The sequence below is a fragment of the Centropristis striata genome, chromosome 13 (genome assembly GCF_030273125.1).
Source record: "Centropristis striata isolate RG_2023a ecotype Rhode Island chromosome 13, C.striata_1.0, whole genome shotgun sequence".
In the NCBI taxonomy this organism is placed as follows: domain Eukaryota; kingdom Metazoa; phylum Chordata; class Actinopteri; order Perciformes; family Serranidae; genus Centropristis; species Centropristis striata.
In genome coordinates, this window is record NC_081529.1 from 27,771,028 (window position 1) to 27,788,223 (window position 17,196).

Genomic DNA, 17,196 nt, shown 5'->3' on the forward strand with positions numbered 1-17,196 from the left:
AGGGTTAACAAGATAAAAACAACTGAGAGCAAACTCAGAGATACACGCTTGTATAACATGACCAAAGAAATAGGTATAAATGCAATAAATGGCTCACCACTCTTTTGGGTGATCTGGATCACCCAAATCAACCTCTGGATCAACCTCATGAGGTGCAATTGAGATTTTATTTAACAGTTACTATTAACTGAAACCTCAAATACCATATTCCTGTGCAAACAAGTTAAATTTCCACAATTAACATAAACACAGAAAATTGGTAACACTGGCATGAGGAAATGCAATATCACAGTAATCACAAATTCAACTTTCTTAAAAATAAAACATTTTATTTATTGTTGGCACAATGCACCACTAACATTTTGTGCAAGACCCATGGGTGAATAGCTCCCATTTATAGTCTACAACAAATCAACTTTCTGGAAGAATTCCTGTATTCAAGGGACAAAAAACCATGATGGAAAAAATTAACCAGTAAAATAGAAGATGAATTGAAAGTTCTGTTGATTATGTTCTCTTTTGCAGTGGCTTTTAATCAAGTCTTGCTCAGCCAAAATGTTAAATTCAGATTTAACGGAAAATGATGAAGAGGTAAGGACTAAGGCGTGTTTGAATGTGGTTGGGTGGGTTCTTTTAGAGGGAACTTAAAGGGTGCTTAAAACCATATTGCTCCCTAACCACCAAGTTTGAGGCGTGTACAGTGGTTTTTATCAGTCTATAACCATGTCAACAGCGGGTTGGTGGCATGAGTCTAGGAAAAATCCTAAAGTGACGACAAGGAACACATGGATAATGAATAGCATTGGTAGTGTATACAGTATACTCTACAGGAGTCCTGTCAATCTGTGAGTCTGACTTGACTGCAACTATTGCCTGTGTGTTTTATTTGGTAAAGCGCTGGCTAATGATAACTCAAAACAGCAATATGTAGTTTAAAAAGACAAAATATTAAAGATCAAAGCAAACGGCATGCAGATGTTTCTCCTCTTGGACCAATGCATTTAGAAGGATAAGCAGTTTATCTAGGCACTTAATGTCTGTGAAAGCCTCGATATTGCTCGGTGACATATGGTGTGGTCACAGCCAAAAACATTTGTAGTCATGAGAAATGTGTTTAAAAAAGCATTTCAAAGCGTAATCTCAAATTAGGACAGAGTTAACTGCCCGATGACTGAAATGTAACAATCCAATATCATTCTTTGTTAAAATATAGGTTCATTCTGTATGACAGATAGAAGTTGGGAACTGCAAATGCCATTCCAAATGGCAAGTCTAGTGCCTTTATAAAGTTTAAAACTACATGGACAATGTGACAGAAAACATAAGAACACAGCTGATCCCTTTTTAACTTGTCACATCTGGATAAATTAAATCTTTCTACAAACTCGAGGTCACATTCCTGCTATGATGCAAAATCAAAAGTACCATAGATGAAACATGATTAAAAAACTAAGGTGGTTTGTAAAGTCTTCGCGAAGGTCTCGTTCAGTTCCCCTCAAAGCTCGTCCCGTGCTGTACTGTCCAAAGGAGACTGGAGCACATCTGAGTTCTGGGCCTCAGTGCTGATCTCAGCCTGCTCGCCAGTTTTTCCTGAGCGTGCTGCTCTGTCCCAGTCTGTACGGACCTTGTCGTTGTCCCACACTGTGGAGGTCTCAGTGTCGCTGATGTAACCATGGTCGCCTGTGTAGTGTGTTGGATACACTAGAAGAGGCTCAGCTGAAAATGCCTTCAGGTCCCTGGTTTCAAACTGTTCCATATAATCAGACCTGTGGAGGATAGGTAAATGTAAAAAAAAACAACTGAAAAAGCTGAAGTGTGTTATGTGTGAGCACTTGTATTGGGAAAGGTTCACTTACACAGGGTGTTTGTTGTACATGATAGGAAGAAACTCATCCACGGGCAAAATCCTCTTCAGTGGTTCTGCTTTCAAAAGCTTCTCTGCACCTTGTAGTGATATCATATAGCCGAGTGTCCAATATGAATAGTCTGCTTCCACCAAGTTGTGTATTTTAGGCACTGCTTTCTCTGGATGATCCACTTGCATTCTCTTCCGACCAATATATCTAGAAGAAAGAAATAGAAAAAAGGAGTATGTGTTACCCTTATTGCTGCTTTGCTCTGGTTGTGGAAGTCCAAGATATGTTCAACATCTTAACACTGTCGTGCATGGGTTTACAACATCATCAAGAGGCACACACAGCTCAGGGAATATCACTGTGTTCTCCAGTTACTACGTCTGGATGGATGCTGCTGCTTCAGTGGTATGAACCCAACATGAAAAAATATTTTGATGTGATTTATTTGCAATAAACAGATCAAAATTATGCAGAAATATGAATGAATGACCTTTTTAATTTTGGCTATATAATGTACATCTTGAAAATCAATTTCACATAATTTCTCCATAATTACATTACAAACTGCAAAAAGGAATAGGCTGAAGCACATGGCTTATTTTTTGCCTATCCCGTTAATTCCAAAATCCAAAAACCCAGAATATCAGCAATAGAAAGAATAAATAAATGAATAAATAAACAAATATCTACATTATAGTCTAATTCATAATCCTTGATTGTCTTAAATGTAAATCAATTCACATTATATTCATTCTAATCAGTTCTTCTAAACCCCAATTAAGAACTATACAATTTCCACCCATCATTGAGTCTTACACCATAATGATGATTTCTAAAAACAAATGACTTTTACATTACTTGTTTTATGAATGGAGTTCTGGACACTCAAGGCTATGTTTTGTAAAAATTGAAAATCCCAATGACAGTGGCATAGCATCTTGCAAATTTGTTGCTTAAGTGGAAAAATATCAACACGAAACACACTGCAAATTCACATCTATACGTGTATCTGCATTGACTTTATAAGTAATCACGCTGTGTGAAATGTTTGCTTTGTGTTTGGTGTGAACACACCATTAGGAGAATTATGGAAAAAATTAAGAAGGCACAAACTCACATGAGATCCCAGTCCAGTCTTTCATCCTCCACCTCTCTCATCAAGTTCATCAAGCGTCGTTTGAAGAAGACCTCAAAGCGCAGGTCGTCTTCAATCACCAGGGAGGTTTCCAGTCCTTGCTCCACAATCTAAGGCCAGACACAGATTGATCAATTACTCACCGATCTGTCTAGTTCACAAACATTCAAATGCTTGGCTCCTGGGTCTCACCTCTTTCCAGATGTTATAGTGCGAAAGGAAGCAACCCAGCTCTCCCTTTGTTAGAGGCCGCCCATGATACGGGTCATTGTATCCAGGGAGCATGTGGATACCCATAGTATGAATTTCACTGATATTCATCGCTCTGAAAGAGGAAAAAGAGTGAAACATGGTCCCGAAAAAGGGCAGACATGAGCGATTACCAAGGTTATAATAGTTTTGGATTTTTCACTAGTTTTAGTTTTAATTTCGTTGCTATTTTTTGTTTTCAAATTCAGTTAGTTTTAATTCGTTTTTAGAGTGAGTTTGCTAGTTTTAATTCGTTTTTGTGTGTGAAAATGCTTAGTTTTAGTTTCATTTTTATTAGTTTTAGTAATGGGGTATTTGTTGGGTGCGAGATTCAAAAAAGTCACAATAACTGTTGCCTTTATTTCCTTTGTCTTATCCATCCCAGCCCCAATAAGTTTATTAAGTCATAAAACCAGATAGATGAAATAGATTTCATATCAACCAAAAAGGTTGAAAAAATAGTTGACAAAGATGAAAACGAAGGACATTTCCACTATAATTTTAGTTAGTTCTGTAACCCACACAATACACTTTCAGTTAGTTATGGTTTTTTTTTTAAAAACTCACTTTTTTATTTTAATTTCAGTTAACGGAAATGTTTTTTCAATTCTAGTTTTCGTTATTTCGTTAGTTTTCGTTAACTATAATAACCTTGGTGATTACAAAGTACTAAAGACATGTAAAGTGATTATTAAACGGAGTAAACTTACTTTCCATCTACAGCTGCAGTGACCTTACAATCAATTTCCTGCTCGTATAATGTCTTCAGCATACGTTCTCGACGGTCAGTTCGTCTCTGCAGGTTTATCATGAACACCTGCACATGGGCAACATTACCATCAGTCAGTGTAGTTACAGGTTTCTAACAGCAGGGGGAGACATTCAGCACAGAAAGTGGATAGAGGGCCATTTTTGCAGACTCCATCTTCACATCACTCCATACTCACCTCATCAAAGCCCAGTTTGTCAGGTTGTTTTCTAGGAACAGGTATGTATTTGGAAGGCATCACTGGGGGATTTCGCACTACACAGTGAGAGGGAAGATGGATGCAGAAATGGTATAAATGATATATAGAAACCCATGCTGATAGTTATCATTAGATAAAGAAGCAAGAAGTAGGATACAGAGCTCTTGGGGGAAAAAAAGGGAGTTTGATGGAAAGTAAAGCGCCCAAACTGAATGCAAGCTACTCACCATTAACCTCCAGCAGGCAGTGCAAGAAACTGTCAGCCTCATCTTGCAAAGTATTGTGGGATCGCAGTGGCACAGGCAAGTTACCATAGGTCTCTTTATTACATACAAACATTTGAACATCTGTGGAGAGCAGAAGATGCAAATGTTTTCTCAACAGGAAGTCATACCACTTAACCGAACAAGGTTAAAGACAAATGTGTCGACTGTAGCGTTAAATTGCAATATACCTGCCATCCGAGCAGAGAACGCGAACACAATGATGTCATCAAAAGCCCAGCTGTATTCTGGGTGTGGCGGGTGAAAGGCCAGCTGCCTGGATGCCTCTTTCCTGAGGTCGATCAGGAAGGTGGAGTGGACCATGGGAACTGCAAAACAGCCCTGGCGCACCTGCTTTCTTATGGGTATGTAGGCAGGAGTGCGCTTATAATAACCCTGAAGAAGAGGATTTAAAAGCATTCATAAAATTAAAATATGTTTTGAAAACACCTGAGATACAAAAGCAGATATGCCCAATCATCAACACAGTACCTGGGAGGTCATTCCACACCAGAAATTTGAATAAGCTGCACGGGAATCAAGCATTGGAGCAATGATGGTCTTATTCTCCTTCATGAGCTTCCAGAGCACATCTGGGTTGGTGAGGAGGTTATCACAGTCCACCAACTACACAAGCAGAAGGAGATAAACTTTAAGAGATGTTTGTCAAAAGCCAAGGAAATGTGGCACACCACAAACTGAGTCCGGAATCTTCAAAAGAAAGGCTGAACAGCTCATTAGGGATAAAAGGAGCACGAAAACTGAGATGGTAAACAAACCCCACAGACTATTCATTCCAATTCTGTTTTCAAGGGAGAGTGCCAAGAGTGTTTCCTAAAATCTGTACAGCAAATCATTGCAATTCTGGATGTACTTTACTTGAAAATTATACCCCACAGAAGGTTGAAAATGCAGGCTGGGCTGGGGAATACAATTAGAAATGTGCTGCATTTTGAAATATAGTTCATTTAAGGTCAAGCTGTATGTCAGTGTGGGGATCTAGATGAACCAGACCAGATAAACTTCAACCACAAGAGACAGAAAAATATAACTGAGTCAATTTCAACACTCTCCCTGGTGCTTAAATTACCACTTGGGCAGTGCTTGGGACTTGACTCTGTACTTATCCTTCTGCTGCTATTATTGAACAGTAGAGATCTGGACAGAAGCATTGCCTCGGTGCTTTAAATGGAAAATGTTTTAGTGTTATTGTATTCTGTGCATGGAAAGAGAAGTTTTATTGACCTACCATAAAGTAGTCCGCCCACATCTCACGAGCTGACTCCAGAGCTACTTGCCGAAGCTTCATAACATGCTCATAGCGGCTGTCTGTCCATTGCTTCGGACCATCTTCATCTGCATAGTGTCTATGAGAGACATTAGATACTAATCAGACTGATTTTACTGGCTCTGTGAGCACTTTGAGAAACACAAACATTTAGTTAGAAACTCTGCCAACCTGGGTTCTTCTTTGGGCCTCCACTCCACATAATGGTAAAGGTTTTGGACCTTGACGAGCCAGTTTCGCAGAATTTCTGTGGTGTTGTCCTTGTTGTGATCAGTGGCAACCCTGTCAATAAACAACAAATGTAAGTGATCGGAATACACTCAAAGGGGTTAAACATTATCAACGACTGAGGCCAGTATACGGAAAACAGTAACACTAATGAATGTAGCACGAGTGCCAGACTGGATCCCAGCTCAGGCAAGAGTTGAAAAACAACACCACAACTCAGATAACAATAGCCAAGTGTTCACTTTTTTCAGGCTCATTGTCTGCAGCTGTGGGAACTGACACAGGTGTTATTGATACCAACATCACAAAACCAATACATTACACATCTAGGTGATATAATGTAGTGGACAATACTACAATAAGGTAAAGGAATAAAGAATTAACCATATTAAGGGAACCCATTCCATAATGAATAAACAGTGAAACGTTTGTCTGCAACAGCTTAAAACAGAAGGAAATGGTTTTGAAGCCATGTGTGAGACAAATGTACACATGTGAGACAGATTGCATGTTTGATCAAATTTTACAGTGGAATTAAATCAAGACATGTGTTAATCATGGAGTCATCATATCTGCATGAATGTCTTTTAACAAAAAAAGTGAGAAATGATGCATAAAAAAAACAACATCCATAGTCTCCTGTCTATAGTCATATTATATTGCAGATCAGTAGTCTTTGCTGCAAAAGGAACATTGCACTACAGTTTGTTTTTTGTTCAGAGGGACGACAGCCAAACTGGGTTCTCTTGACAGATTTCACATAGATCTGTGAGAACACGGCAGCTCCATGCTAAACCATTTCATCCCTCACTCAAGCTGTACGTCCTTGCAAATTCTCGAACCTTGAATTACACCGCCTCATGTTCAGCTCAGGTAAATATTTGTAAAAAGCATAGTTTTTGAATGCTGTACCACTGGTGCTGTAAACATACATCTACAAGTGGTGTTTCACTTACATCTAGGATGCACTTTCAGAACATAAATGCAGAGCTAATTGCAGATACCAAACATTTAAATGACACTTTGTCCAATTCTGATCCAGAGGCTTTGGCATTCTTACAAGCAGCTGTAAAAGCTTCAGCAAAAAGCATACAGGATGAAGTGTTTACAAGATCTTGCAGCTGTTTGCATTTTACAAATGTAGCTTAATGTGCTTGCAGATTTATGAAAACTAAACTGTCCTTACCTCAACCTTATATACAGACAAGTTTTATGACCTCCAGACAAAAAAAAGGGAGCAATCAAACAACGCCACCCTCAATAAAATGAAACTTTAAGCTTCAAGTTGGTGAATGAGTAGCATACCTCTCTGAGCCCTGCAGGCAGTCATGCAAACTGCTCAGAGCTCTGAGGGTATAAGTGCGGGTGGGCTGTTGGAGCATGTTGTTAAGTTATTATGTAAGAAACACCTCCCTTTCACTTCCCTCAAATTTGCCGAGGCATGGTAGACAGACATTTAAATTGTCTATAACATCCATTTGCACTTCCCACAAGATAAGTGCCTTAGAATGTGAAGTTTGTCACAAATCACAGCCAGGCTGCAACTGCGTTAGCCCTGGAAAAAAGCACATGTATAGTGAGCCAGAACAGGATATACAACTAGGTTTAAGTTAACCACTCAGATAAACTAAAATTTGAGTCATCTAAATAGACTTGCAGCTTGATTTGGACTTTAACACTAGTAACTACACTTGGAAGTCACTTCTGACTTGAAAATATGCAATACCCTTCCCTAAGTAATGCTAAATGCTGTGAAAGTGTAATCTCAGCTTGATTTAGTTGCACATTGCTTTAACAAATAGATTTTTAAAAAGCAGTGACAATTTTTGAAATGTAATATATTGTTGTTAAAACATAACATTTGGTAAAGAGCATCTTATGACTTGAAATTAAATGTTAAGGACTTAAGACTTGACAGTCTTGGTGATTACTTTTTTGTGATAGTCGGTGCTGCAGGAGAATATCCCTTTTTTGTTCCTGCTACATGCTTTACACACTTCCCCTTATGGTCATTTCTGCAAAAACCTTCACAGACTTGGTTCTCAGGAACTAAAGCTTGGCAAGGTAGAGATTTCTTGGCAATAAAAAGCATCTGCCCCCTGATTGATCCTGCGTGGGAGACAATCACTCCACTAGTAAATCACACACAGAGGCCTGACTGGCTGTCAGGGGGTGATGGGGGCTGGAGGAAAAGAAGACTAGAGGTAGCTTAAAGGTATATGTGTGCATAATGGACAGTGCAGAGTCAACAATAAGTCACTTTGTTAGGATCTGTGTAATTCATATACAGCTCCCCTCGTGGCCACATTAGTCCCGTCCCCTCCACGTATACAGATCGATGCATGGCCACTGATGAGCAGATGTGCTCACCTCTGTCCGGCGGTTACCAAATGTTGCAAAAAATGTCCATGTGTCTGAAGTCGGCGTTGGTTCTTAGATATGTAACCTTCTTTTCTAGATTTGTTGGACATTTTAAACTCGCAAGCCAAACTGGCTACATTGTTGCAATATAATATCCCTTCATTCTTCGCGGGTCCGCCCCATTTTTACAATCAGCATTGCAGTTTTATGCAAATGGTTACATGCACCCAACACGTTAACTTTACTTATTAGCTGCTTACTAGCTAGCGGAAAAAATAACATGCCCTAGTTTCAACTTACCACAAAGCCATGCGCTCCTTGGGATAATTGAGGCGCTCAATAGAACCAAGGAAATACGGCAGAGAGTGTTCGGAGTTTCTGCAGATGAGGGCGACGAGGATCCGGGGAGCGAGGAGCGGAGACTCGGGGTTCCAGCGCTCCTCCGCAAAATATCCCCGAGCAGGAGAGCAGCCGGACAGCAGCAGGAGGAGCAGGGCAGCGGGGAGGCAGGAGAGCCCGTGCATTGCGCCAATAAATTAAGACATATAAAAACCCAAGTCTAGAAAGGTGATAGTTGTGGCTAGTGAAGAGGCACTGCTATAGAAAAGTTTCCTTTTTACTTTGCGCAGTCATCACAGAAGGGCTAAATCTGTGCAGTCGCTCCTGATGTGACAACACTGCAGAGCTTTAAAGGGGTGGGATGTGCTGGGATCTTAAAGGGGACGGACAAGTGAGCAAAGCTGTACACCAAACACAAAAGGCAAACGTTCAATTAACATTGTATTTAAGTTTAATTGCTAGTAAAAAGTTTTTTTTTTAATGAGTGCTGATTTTAAGCAACAAAGGTAACTTTATTGGATATTTTACAACAAGTGTGAAGGCAACTCAGAGCTCAGAATCAGAACATAGATTTCTACAGTATATTAATGTCACTTTTTCAGATAAGTCGACTGTTTTGTGTAGAATATCCAATTTCCTAAACTTTACAGCTGTTCAAATCTATATTTATAGATCTTGTCCAGACAGATAAACTTTGTAATTCATAAAATTACATCTACTCATTGAAAAATAACAGAGTAAATGAAGGACAGTGCAAGATGTCTCCCATTCAGCTCAAGTAACGTGCTGCAACACACTTGTGTACGTTGCACATTTTGGACAATAATTGGCTTTAATCTCAAACTCTGCACATACAGTACATTATTATGTACAGTAATGGTCATCCAAATGAAGTAAAAATACAGCCAATAAACAATACTAAGTAAGTGCCAAATTTTACGTTGGAAATTACAACCGTGTCCTCAGTTTATTAGTTAATCTCCACATCCTATCTCATGATCTAACCTATGTAAATCAATGGTACCTTCATGTTGAAAGTAGGAATGTTCTGCACTGTTTTCCAGTTTCTGCTTTCAAGTTTTCACACCAATGTTGATCAATGCAGGAGCCTTCTTTTTGCACATTAAAAGCTCTACAGTTTGGCCCCTGAGCCTAGCCTTTCTACTTGGATAGTTAAGGAGGCAGCTGCAGGGTCATCAACAAGCCAGAACAATTCGCCATTAGTCGGGACGACACGGGCCGCTGGAAACGCTGGACCTTCTCTACCCTCCAACACTTCCTGCAAGAGATTGGTGACTGTGTTACAATACAACAGCATTGTTACATATACATAGCAGTATGCACCATTTTCTGCTGGGCCAGTGGGTCATAATGGGTCATGGTTGTTATAACAGAATAGATTAATACATTTGTGCTCATGTTTATGTTCCTTTGTTTTTTGTTGGTTATTTTTAAGACGCAGAACCAAAAAAGTTATAATTTGCTAATATGTTGTGACATATATTACATTGAAAACTTTACAAAGACAATATATTCAAGCCTAAATCTGACACCAAGTTCTGAATTTGATGCATTCAGTTTTCTTCCCCAACTTTTTAGGATTGTAAGCCTCACATTGTTTTTCTACTTGTCCCTTTACCTGCAGAGCCTATGTGCTATGTCGCTGATTTAGTGCCTGGTTTTTTGCCTTGACATTTTTTTCCTCTAGCTCATATTCAGTGAGTTTGAACACACTCATCTGTAATTATTTATTGTGCCATGGTTTTCAGGTTATGAATATGAAATGTATTCAGTGAAAGACTGTAAATATTACCTTTAAAACTGGGGCTTTGCTTCCTCCTGTTGATACAAAAGCCACACAGCGTGCAGAGTTTACCACTGGAAAAGTCATAGTCACACGCTGTGGCGGTGGTTTGGGAGAGTCGCTGATCGGGGCCACAATCTTCTTGGCTTCCTGAATACAGGAGTACACCCAAAGCCAATCATTCATCATTTGAAATGTATACAGTCACCAAAAAAGTGTGAGAAGCACAACCAAAGACTATACTGTCAAATATGTTTTTTGAAATGGGGCAGATTGCTTTAAAGAAATGTAACATCGGGAGGCAGTGGAGACCACAAATTCCAAGTTGTGTTTAAAACAAAACCCCAAATCAATGATCCATACATAGCCGAGGGAGTGTCTTCCAAATCACACATTGCTCATTTAGACAAGCATTTCATGGACCACATGAAAGAGTAGCCCTGAATTAGGTCAAGACTTTTCTTAGCAGGGCTGCATGACAGAATCAAACAAAATAATGTGTTTCAGATGCCTCCTGCAGAGAAAACTCCATATTTCCTTTACCGAGATGTATGATTTACAAAAACATTTGCACAATGCCCAGAACCTTACAATGGATGACCAGTGGCAAATTTCTAGACATTCCTAAAACAGAGTTACACTGTCCAACGTCCAGATGTGGAAAGATGTTTTAAGGATCACAATGATGGTACAAAATATGAGAAATGTGTGCTTTTTAATGAAAATTAGAAATGCATTTAAAAAAGCTATGATCCCTCTTTGGTTTAATGAACTGAATCTTCTTGAAGAGATAGTTGGGATTTATTAAAGTGGGGTTTTGTGATGTCCTTATGTGAGAGGGCCATCGGCAAAACGTATTCTAACCACCTGAAAAAGGTCTATATCGATTTAAAATATAGAACTGAAGCTTTTTGTCTATGCTTTCATCAAAGCCACCAGACTCCTTTGACAAAAACTGAACTTTTACCTTGCAGAGCATGGGAGCTCCTCGTCTACGGCTGTGACAATTGTTTAGTTTTTTTGTGGTATTGTGTGGAAAAAAAAAAACACTTTGCTGCATCACCAGTGGTACTTACGTAGCTTTGGTTCTCATGTCTGCTTCCCCAAACTGGTCTTGTGCAAACAGTCATCTACTGTAGATTATACACTGACTATTCATACAATGCCACTTCAATGAATCTGAACAATCCCTTTAAGTGTGATATGTGTATGGTGGAGAAAGAGCAGAGTTCCTTTCTGCACTTTAGACAAGACTGTGTTTGTTTATGTCAGATTCAGAAGTACAGGCCTCACCTCCAGGAGAGGGTGGTCTGGAAAGAGGGAACAGGTGTGTCCATCAGGTCCCATACCCAGCAGTAACATGTCAAACACTGGGAAATCGTCATCTGGGAAGGCCTGTGTGTTTAAAAGTAGCAAAACTGTCAACATTCTGCAAAACATTGTGACTTTAGAGCCAGAGCTAGTCACAGAACTGTAAAGATGTCTGCACCTCTTTCAGCTTATGAGTATAATCCTCAGCACACTTGTCGACTGGCAGAGAGGGGTCAATGGTTAAGATCCCACTGTCTGGGATGTTGACCTTGGAAAACAACTGACTCTGGAAAAGAACCAAATGGTTACATTTTACCCCAATATAATGGATTACCACATGCATGCAAACACACTCGTGTCATGAAGAGATACCTTGTACAGCCCATAGGTGCTCTCAGTATCATCGAAGGAAACCAGTCGCTCATCACAGAAACCAACTAGCCACTTGCTGCAGTCTAGGTCTGGTATGGCGGGCAGCTCTTTGCTGAGCATGGACACAAGGCTTCCTCCAGAGAGCCCAAGGGTGAACCTGCCATGAGAGGTGATGGCCTTCTCAGCCCGAGATGCCACCAGTTGGGCCAGCACCGGACCAAGCTCAGCTGAGGAGGGGAAGACCACGACTCTTCTGCCAGCCATGAGAGAGCTTTCTGTTCAAAAGACTTACTGGGTAGATAGAGAGAGAGAGAGAGAGAGAGAGAGAGAGAGAGAGAGAGAGAGAGAGAGAGAAACTGGTTTTGAGCAATTTGTCAATATGCAAGGAAGTAAATTACAACACCGTTTTGCAAGTCATCATGATGTGTCTGTTAAAAGTTTCCACATACACTATTTGAATATTAAAGCAAGCCTTTTACAGCTTTGACTAAAGTTAGCTTGATACTATAACGTAATTAGGTTGGACTGTGCAAAGAGATGACTGGAGCTAAAGGCTACAAACTCCAGCTGATTTTGCATGACATTGAACAAGCTAGTTACGGAAACATGCAGGAAAAGTGATGTTCATATCTTAAACAAACCTGAGACATACGCTCTTAAACTCCAGCTTTCCAACAAAAATAATTCTCCTTACTTTGTGGGAGTCTCAACAGCAGACTGTCATAAGGAGGATTTTCAGCGTGGATTTAAAGTCGGCAAATGTAATTCGACCGACTCACCACTTCCTGGAACGTTTTTTGTCAGCAGCCAATCACATTCTGTGTTTTTACCGCACTGCATTCTGGTCAGTGTAGTCCCCGGCTAACAACGACATAGAAATTCATAGGCGACATAAGCACCTCAGAATATTTGGGATAATTCAACACAACCTGGAAACACGCTGGAGTCAATAAAGAAATAGTGTCAATATTTCAGCTGTAGTTTTTATAGGTGGTTGCTATGGTTCCTCCCAGCCGGTAGATGGAAATAGCCTACTGTATTCATCTCAACCACTTGAGTTTGGAGGACACACTCATGCGTATTTTGTGGGCATGTACGGCATGCACACACAGCTATCCACTTCTGTTGCGTTATAACTACATTTAACAGTGAACATTAGGACGTCTTGACGCCAACAAAAAAAAGTCGTTTTTGTACATTTTGCGACCCATTCAAGCTAAAAACCATGTCGACAGTCTTCTCTTTCCAGACACAGCTCGTCTCCATCATGGACGCGTTATCCAAAACAGCTGTGATGGAAATAAGCAAACTGGTCGAGATCGAGTCGAAGATGCTGAAAATTGAGATAACTCGAGGGCGGAACGAAATTGCCTCGCTCTCAGAGAAACTGCAGCTGATGGAGAAATTGCTTTATATCGCACAGGGAGGAAGACAGGAGGCAGCAGCATGCTCAGTGGTGAGGGACGGTTCAGAGGACGGAATACTGGAGCCTGACAGGACAAGACCTGCCATTAAAAGGTAGGCTTGTTGATTCCTGTGTGTAGCCTGTAGATAGGTAGTGTGTCTGTGCTGTGCTGACACCATGAATGCATCTCCATCATGACTCTGTTGGCAGCTACTTCCTGTCTGCTATATTTAATCGAAGTTTATTGCTTCCTAGTGAAAGCCCATGGGAAAACATAAGTTCATCCACTGAGATGAACAAGTGGCATCATCTTCAAGTGGAAGAGCGTGAAGTAAGTCCTGCACTAATCATATCATGTCACTATACTGTACCATGTCCTGTACTTACAACAGGTGCAATTCATATCGTCACACTGTTAAAATAATTGCCTAAGTCATTTTTTGTCAAAATTGTTGTTGTTTTTTGCCTAAATCACCTCCTCATGACGCCGGCCACCTATGGTAAAATCGCCTACATCCTCAGTTGATCAGATCATGTGATTTTACCCCTTTAAGATCATCACTTCTTTGACAATTTGCCACATTCATAGGCATCAGATAAGAACCCATCAAAGAAGAGCTAGAGGGAGATTGTTTAGGTATCAGTTAACTTTATCAGTGTTTTATTGTTGACACTAATATCGGTAACACTTTACTCTAAGGTGTCAGAAACATGACATGGGATGTGTCATGAACACTAATGACACTTTGAAGTAACATTAATGCTCCCAGAATCAGTCCCAGTGCTCCTTTTCCCTATTCAACACACTTTAGCAGGGACAGGTTGTTGTGGCTTGTAAGAATTATACCCCTTGGCTCAAACACCCCTTAAAAAGGTGTGCAATGGCAGAGGCTCAAACACTCTTGGTTATTATTACAGAATGTTTACAAATGTTTACAGTTGTTTGGACAGCTTGATAGAAGCTTACAACGCCCAGCCCATTTGAATGTATACAAGCAGTCATTTTAAAGTTTTGTTTAGAAATGCATTTTGTTTGGCCGTGATCTCACCTTATCTTCACACTGTTAAAATAATCGCCTAAGTCATTTTTTGTCAAAATTGTTTTTTTTGCCTAAATCATCTCCTCATGATGCCGGCCACCTATGGTAAAATCGCCTACATCCTCAGTTGATCAGATCATGTGATTTTACCCCTTTAAGATCATCACTTCTTTGACAATTTGCCACATTCATAGGCATCAGATAAGAACCCAGCAAAGAAGAGCTAGAGGGAGATTGTTTAGTTATCAGTTTAGTTTATCAGTGCTTTATTGTTGACAATAATATTGGTAACACTTTATTTTGAAGGTGTCTACATAAGAGTGACATGAGCGTGTCATAAACATGACATGGGATGTGTCATGAACATTAATGACACTTTGAAGTAACATTAATGCTCATGATACTTGTCATGTCATGTTTCTGACAGGCTTGTGTGACTCTTATGTAGACACCTTCAAAATAAAGTGTCACCATATCTTGCTTAAGTCACAAAGGCATGTTCAAAAAATTGCCTAAGTCATTTATTTATCTAAAGTTACATAATTTACTCACAGTGTTATTACTATGCCAATAGCCATCCTTTGTTACATCCTTTTTGAGTGAAATGATGAATAAATGTCATATGTTACACTTTTGTTGAAGTTTTTTGTGTTTCCTGCAAAACTTGAAAAAGTGAAAAAGTTAGGCGATTATTTTACAGGGTGACGATATGCTGTTCTCTCACTAGCTCTCAAATCCTCAGAAGGAGCAGCCTGAGCTGATTGTGGTGAAGGAAGAGCCATTGGATGTTGACAACAGAGACTGTGAACAAGAAAGAACAAGTGAAAACAGTGAGTGTTAATTAAGGTTAAGTTGCATGGCAATGTGTAAAAAAAACAATTTCAGACTCAGGACAATACCCCTTGTGTCATAAAATTGACCTTAACTAACAATATTTGGATATGTTTTTGCTATTGCAAATGAAAAGTACTCAAATTATTTTACATCAGATTGTCTGAGAAATTTGAGTTAGTATTTGCACTTTTAAAAAAAAAATCAAATGAGAAGACGTAGTTGCCTCAGTGCTCAGTGCTGACAATTTTGCTACTATATTGCATATTGCAATGCAAATTTATAGATTTCAGTTGAGGTGTGGTGATTGATTAAAGCATATTTTTGTGGCTCTGAATAGGCTATAATAGTAATTAATATTCCACATAAATGCATATAAAAAGTATTAAAGCAAATATACATTATAACCATCCATTGCAATGTTTCACTGGGGCATTGCCATATGCAAATCCAGTAGACATTGCTCAACTGTACTATTATCACCTAAACCTACTTGTAGTATACTTGTAGTATAAACAACTACTTTTTTATGATACCAGTGCATTCAGCTTGTGGCCTTCATTAATATAATTAGGGTCATTAATATTTCCAATTTTTAACATGTTCATGCTATCAACAGGAAGGGAAGCATTCACAGACACCCAGAAGAGTCCGGGAGTGATGCAATGTCCCAAACCCGTTGCAGACCACCAACAGCCTCTGTTTACCGACAGCTTTGTGACCATGAGCTCCCAGTCGTCTCTTGTTGGACAAGGAAGGAGGGAAACACAGTGGAATCCACAGCTCACACCCGCACACACAACCTTAGTGGCTGGGAAAAGCCTGGTTCAAAATGTTGCCTCCCAAAGCATAAGTGTGCTCAGGAATATGAAGCTTCATAACTTGAGGAACTCTGGTGCTAAAAGGTTCGGCTGCTTACAGTGCGGCAAGAGCTTCAGATGCTTCAGCCAGCTTGAAATACACCAGAGAAGTCACACAGGAGAGAAACCGTTCAGGTGCACGCTGTGTGGAAAGAGATACGCACAAAAAGGGCATCTGTATACACACCAGCGCACACACACTGGGGAGAAGCCCTACCGCTGCCCTATTTGTGGAAAGGGCTTTATTCAGAAATGTACTCTCGATATGCATCAGCGTACACACACTGGAGAAAAACCTTTTGTCTGTATCAAATGTGGCAAGGGCTTTACAAAGAATTGTAATCTGAAAAAACACCTCGCAGTACATCTAGATCCTAATCTGAACATGTATGGTAGTGAATCTAGTGTACCCACGTTTAGTGGGACATTCATAAGCGGAACCACCTAAAACACCCAGTCCAGTGTAACATCTACTGCTGTTTGATGGAATTATTTTGCGCATAATAAAATTATCTTTTCTCCAGATATGAGTGTGTTCAAATGTGATGAAAACATGTGCTTATATGTTACCTGAGGTTATCTTAAGTATACAGTACACACATATTAGGTGCCTGTATAAAAAACACACACTTGTGTGAACTGACAATCTTGTCAAGCTGTTGTATAGTGTATCAATAAAATATTTTATTAATAATTGTCAATACCTAATAAGTAAATTACATAGCACAATTTGCCGTAATCCAGAGGCTTGAAAATGTGAAGACAATCATGAACAAACATGATGAAGATGCCATTGAGTTAGGCACTGATTCAGTGTTGTGTAAACAAGACTAGCAGGTAAGTTAAAAATAAAAGTTGTGCATATTGGTCTTATTTAGTTATAATG

General features: G+C 39.6%; 3 protein-coding genes across 6 annotated transcripts; 1 reads left to right on the plus strand and 2 right to left on the minus strand.

Annotated features, from left to right (window-relative positions):
- Window positions 1–308: 308 nt before the first annotated feature.
- Window positions 309–9,034, minus strand: colgalt1a (collagen beta(1-O)galactosyltransferase 1a). The gene is made up of 12 exons (XM_059347653.1): window positions 8,649–9,034; window positions 5,931–6,041; window positions 5,721–5,838; window positions 4,964–5,098; window positions 4,663–4,867; window positions 4,436–4,555; window positions 4,188–4,264; window positions 3,951–4,057; window positions 3,184–3,316; window positions 2,974–3,101; window positions 1,857–2,063; window positions 309–1,766 (listed from the first exon to the last, which is right to left on the minus strand). The coding sequence occupies exons 1-12, from the start codon at window positions 8,870–8,872 to the stop codon at window positions 1,496–1,498; spliced, it is 1,836 nt and encodes a 611-aa protein (XP_059203636.1). The 5' UTR covers window positions 8,873–9,034; the 3' UTR covers window positions 309–1,495.
- An 81-nt stretch (window positions 9,035–9,115) lies between these two features.
- On the minus strand, window positions 9,116–13,092 carry pgls (6-phosphogluconolactonase). 3 transcript variants are annotated; one of them, XM_059347674.1, is made up of 6 exons: window positions 12,954–13,092; window positions 12,175–12,465; window positions 11,981–12,088; window positions 11,785–11,886; window positions 10,501–10,641; window positions 9,116–9,966 (listed from the first exon to the last, which is right to left on the minus strand). In XM_059347674.1, exons 2-6 carry the CDS (start codon window positions 12,436–12,438, stop codon window positions 9,820–9,822), a joined length of 762 nt encoding a protein of 253 aa, XP_059203657.1. In that variant the 5' UTR covers window positions 12,439–12,465; window positions 12,954–13,092; the 3' UTR covers window positions 9,116–9,819. The 3 variants fall into 3 exon arrangements, with proteins under 3 accessions (XP_059203657.1, XP_059203656.1, XP_059203655.1); XM_059347673.1 differs by having other exon boundaries at window positions 12,869–13,023; XM_059347672.1 differs by lacking the exon at window positions 12,954–13,092 and adding an exon at window positions 12,816–12,945.
- On the plus strand, window positions 13,028–16,835 carry LOC131983078 (zinc finger protein 382-like). 2 transcript variants are annotated; one of them, XM_059347660.1, is made up of 4 exons: window positions 13,028–13,692; window positions 13,835–13,910; window positions 15,347–15,449; window positions 16,070–16,835. In XM_059347660.1, the coding sequence occupies exons 1-4, from the start codon at window positions 13,400–13,402 to the stop codon at window positions 16,756–16,758; spliced, it is 1,161 nt and encodes a 386-aa protein (XP_059203643.1). In that variant the 5' UTR covers window positions 13,028–13,399; the 3' UTR covers window positions 16,759–16,835. The 2 variants fall into 2 exon arrangements, with proteins under 2 accessions (XP_059203643.1, XP_059203644.1); XM_059347661.1 differs by having other exon boundaries at window positions 15,362–15,449.
- Window positions 16,836–17,196: the final 361 nt, after the last annotated feature.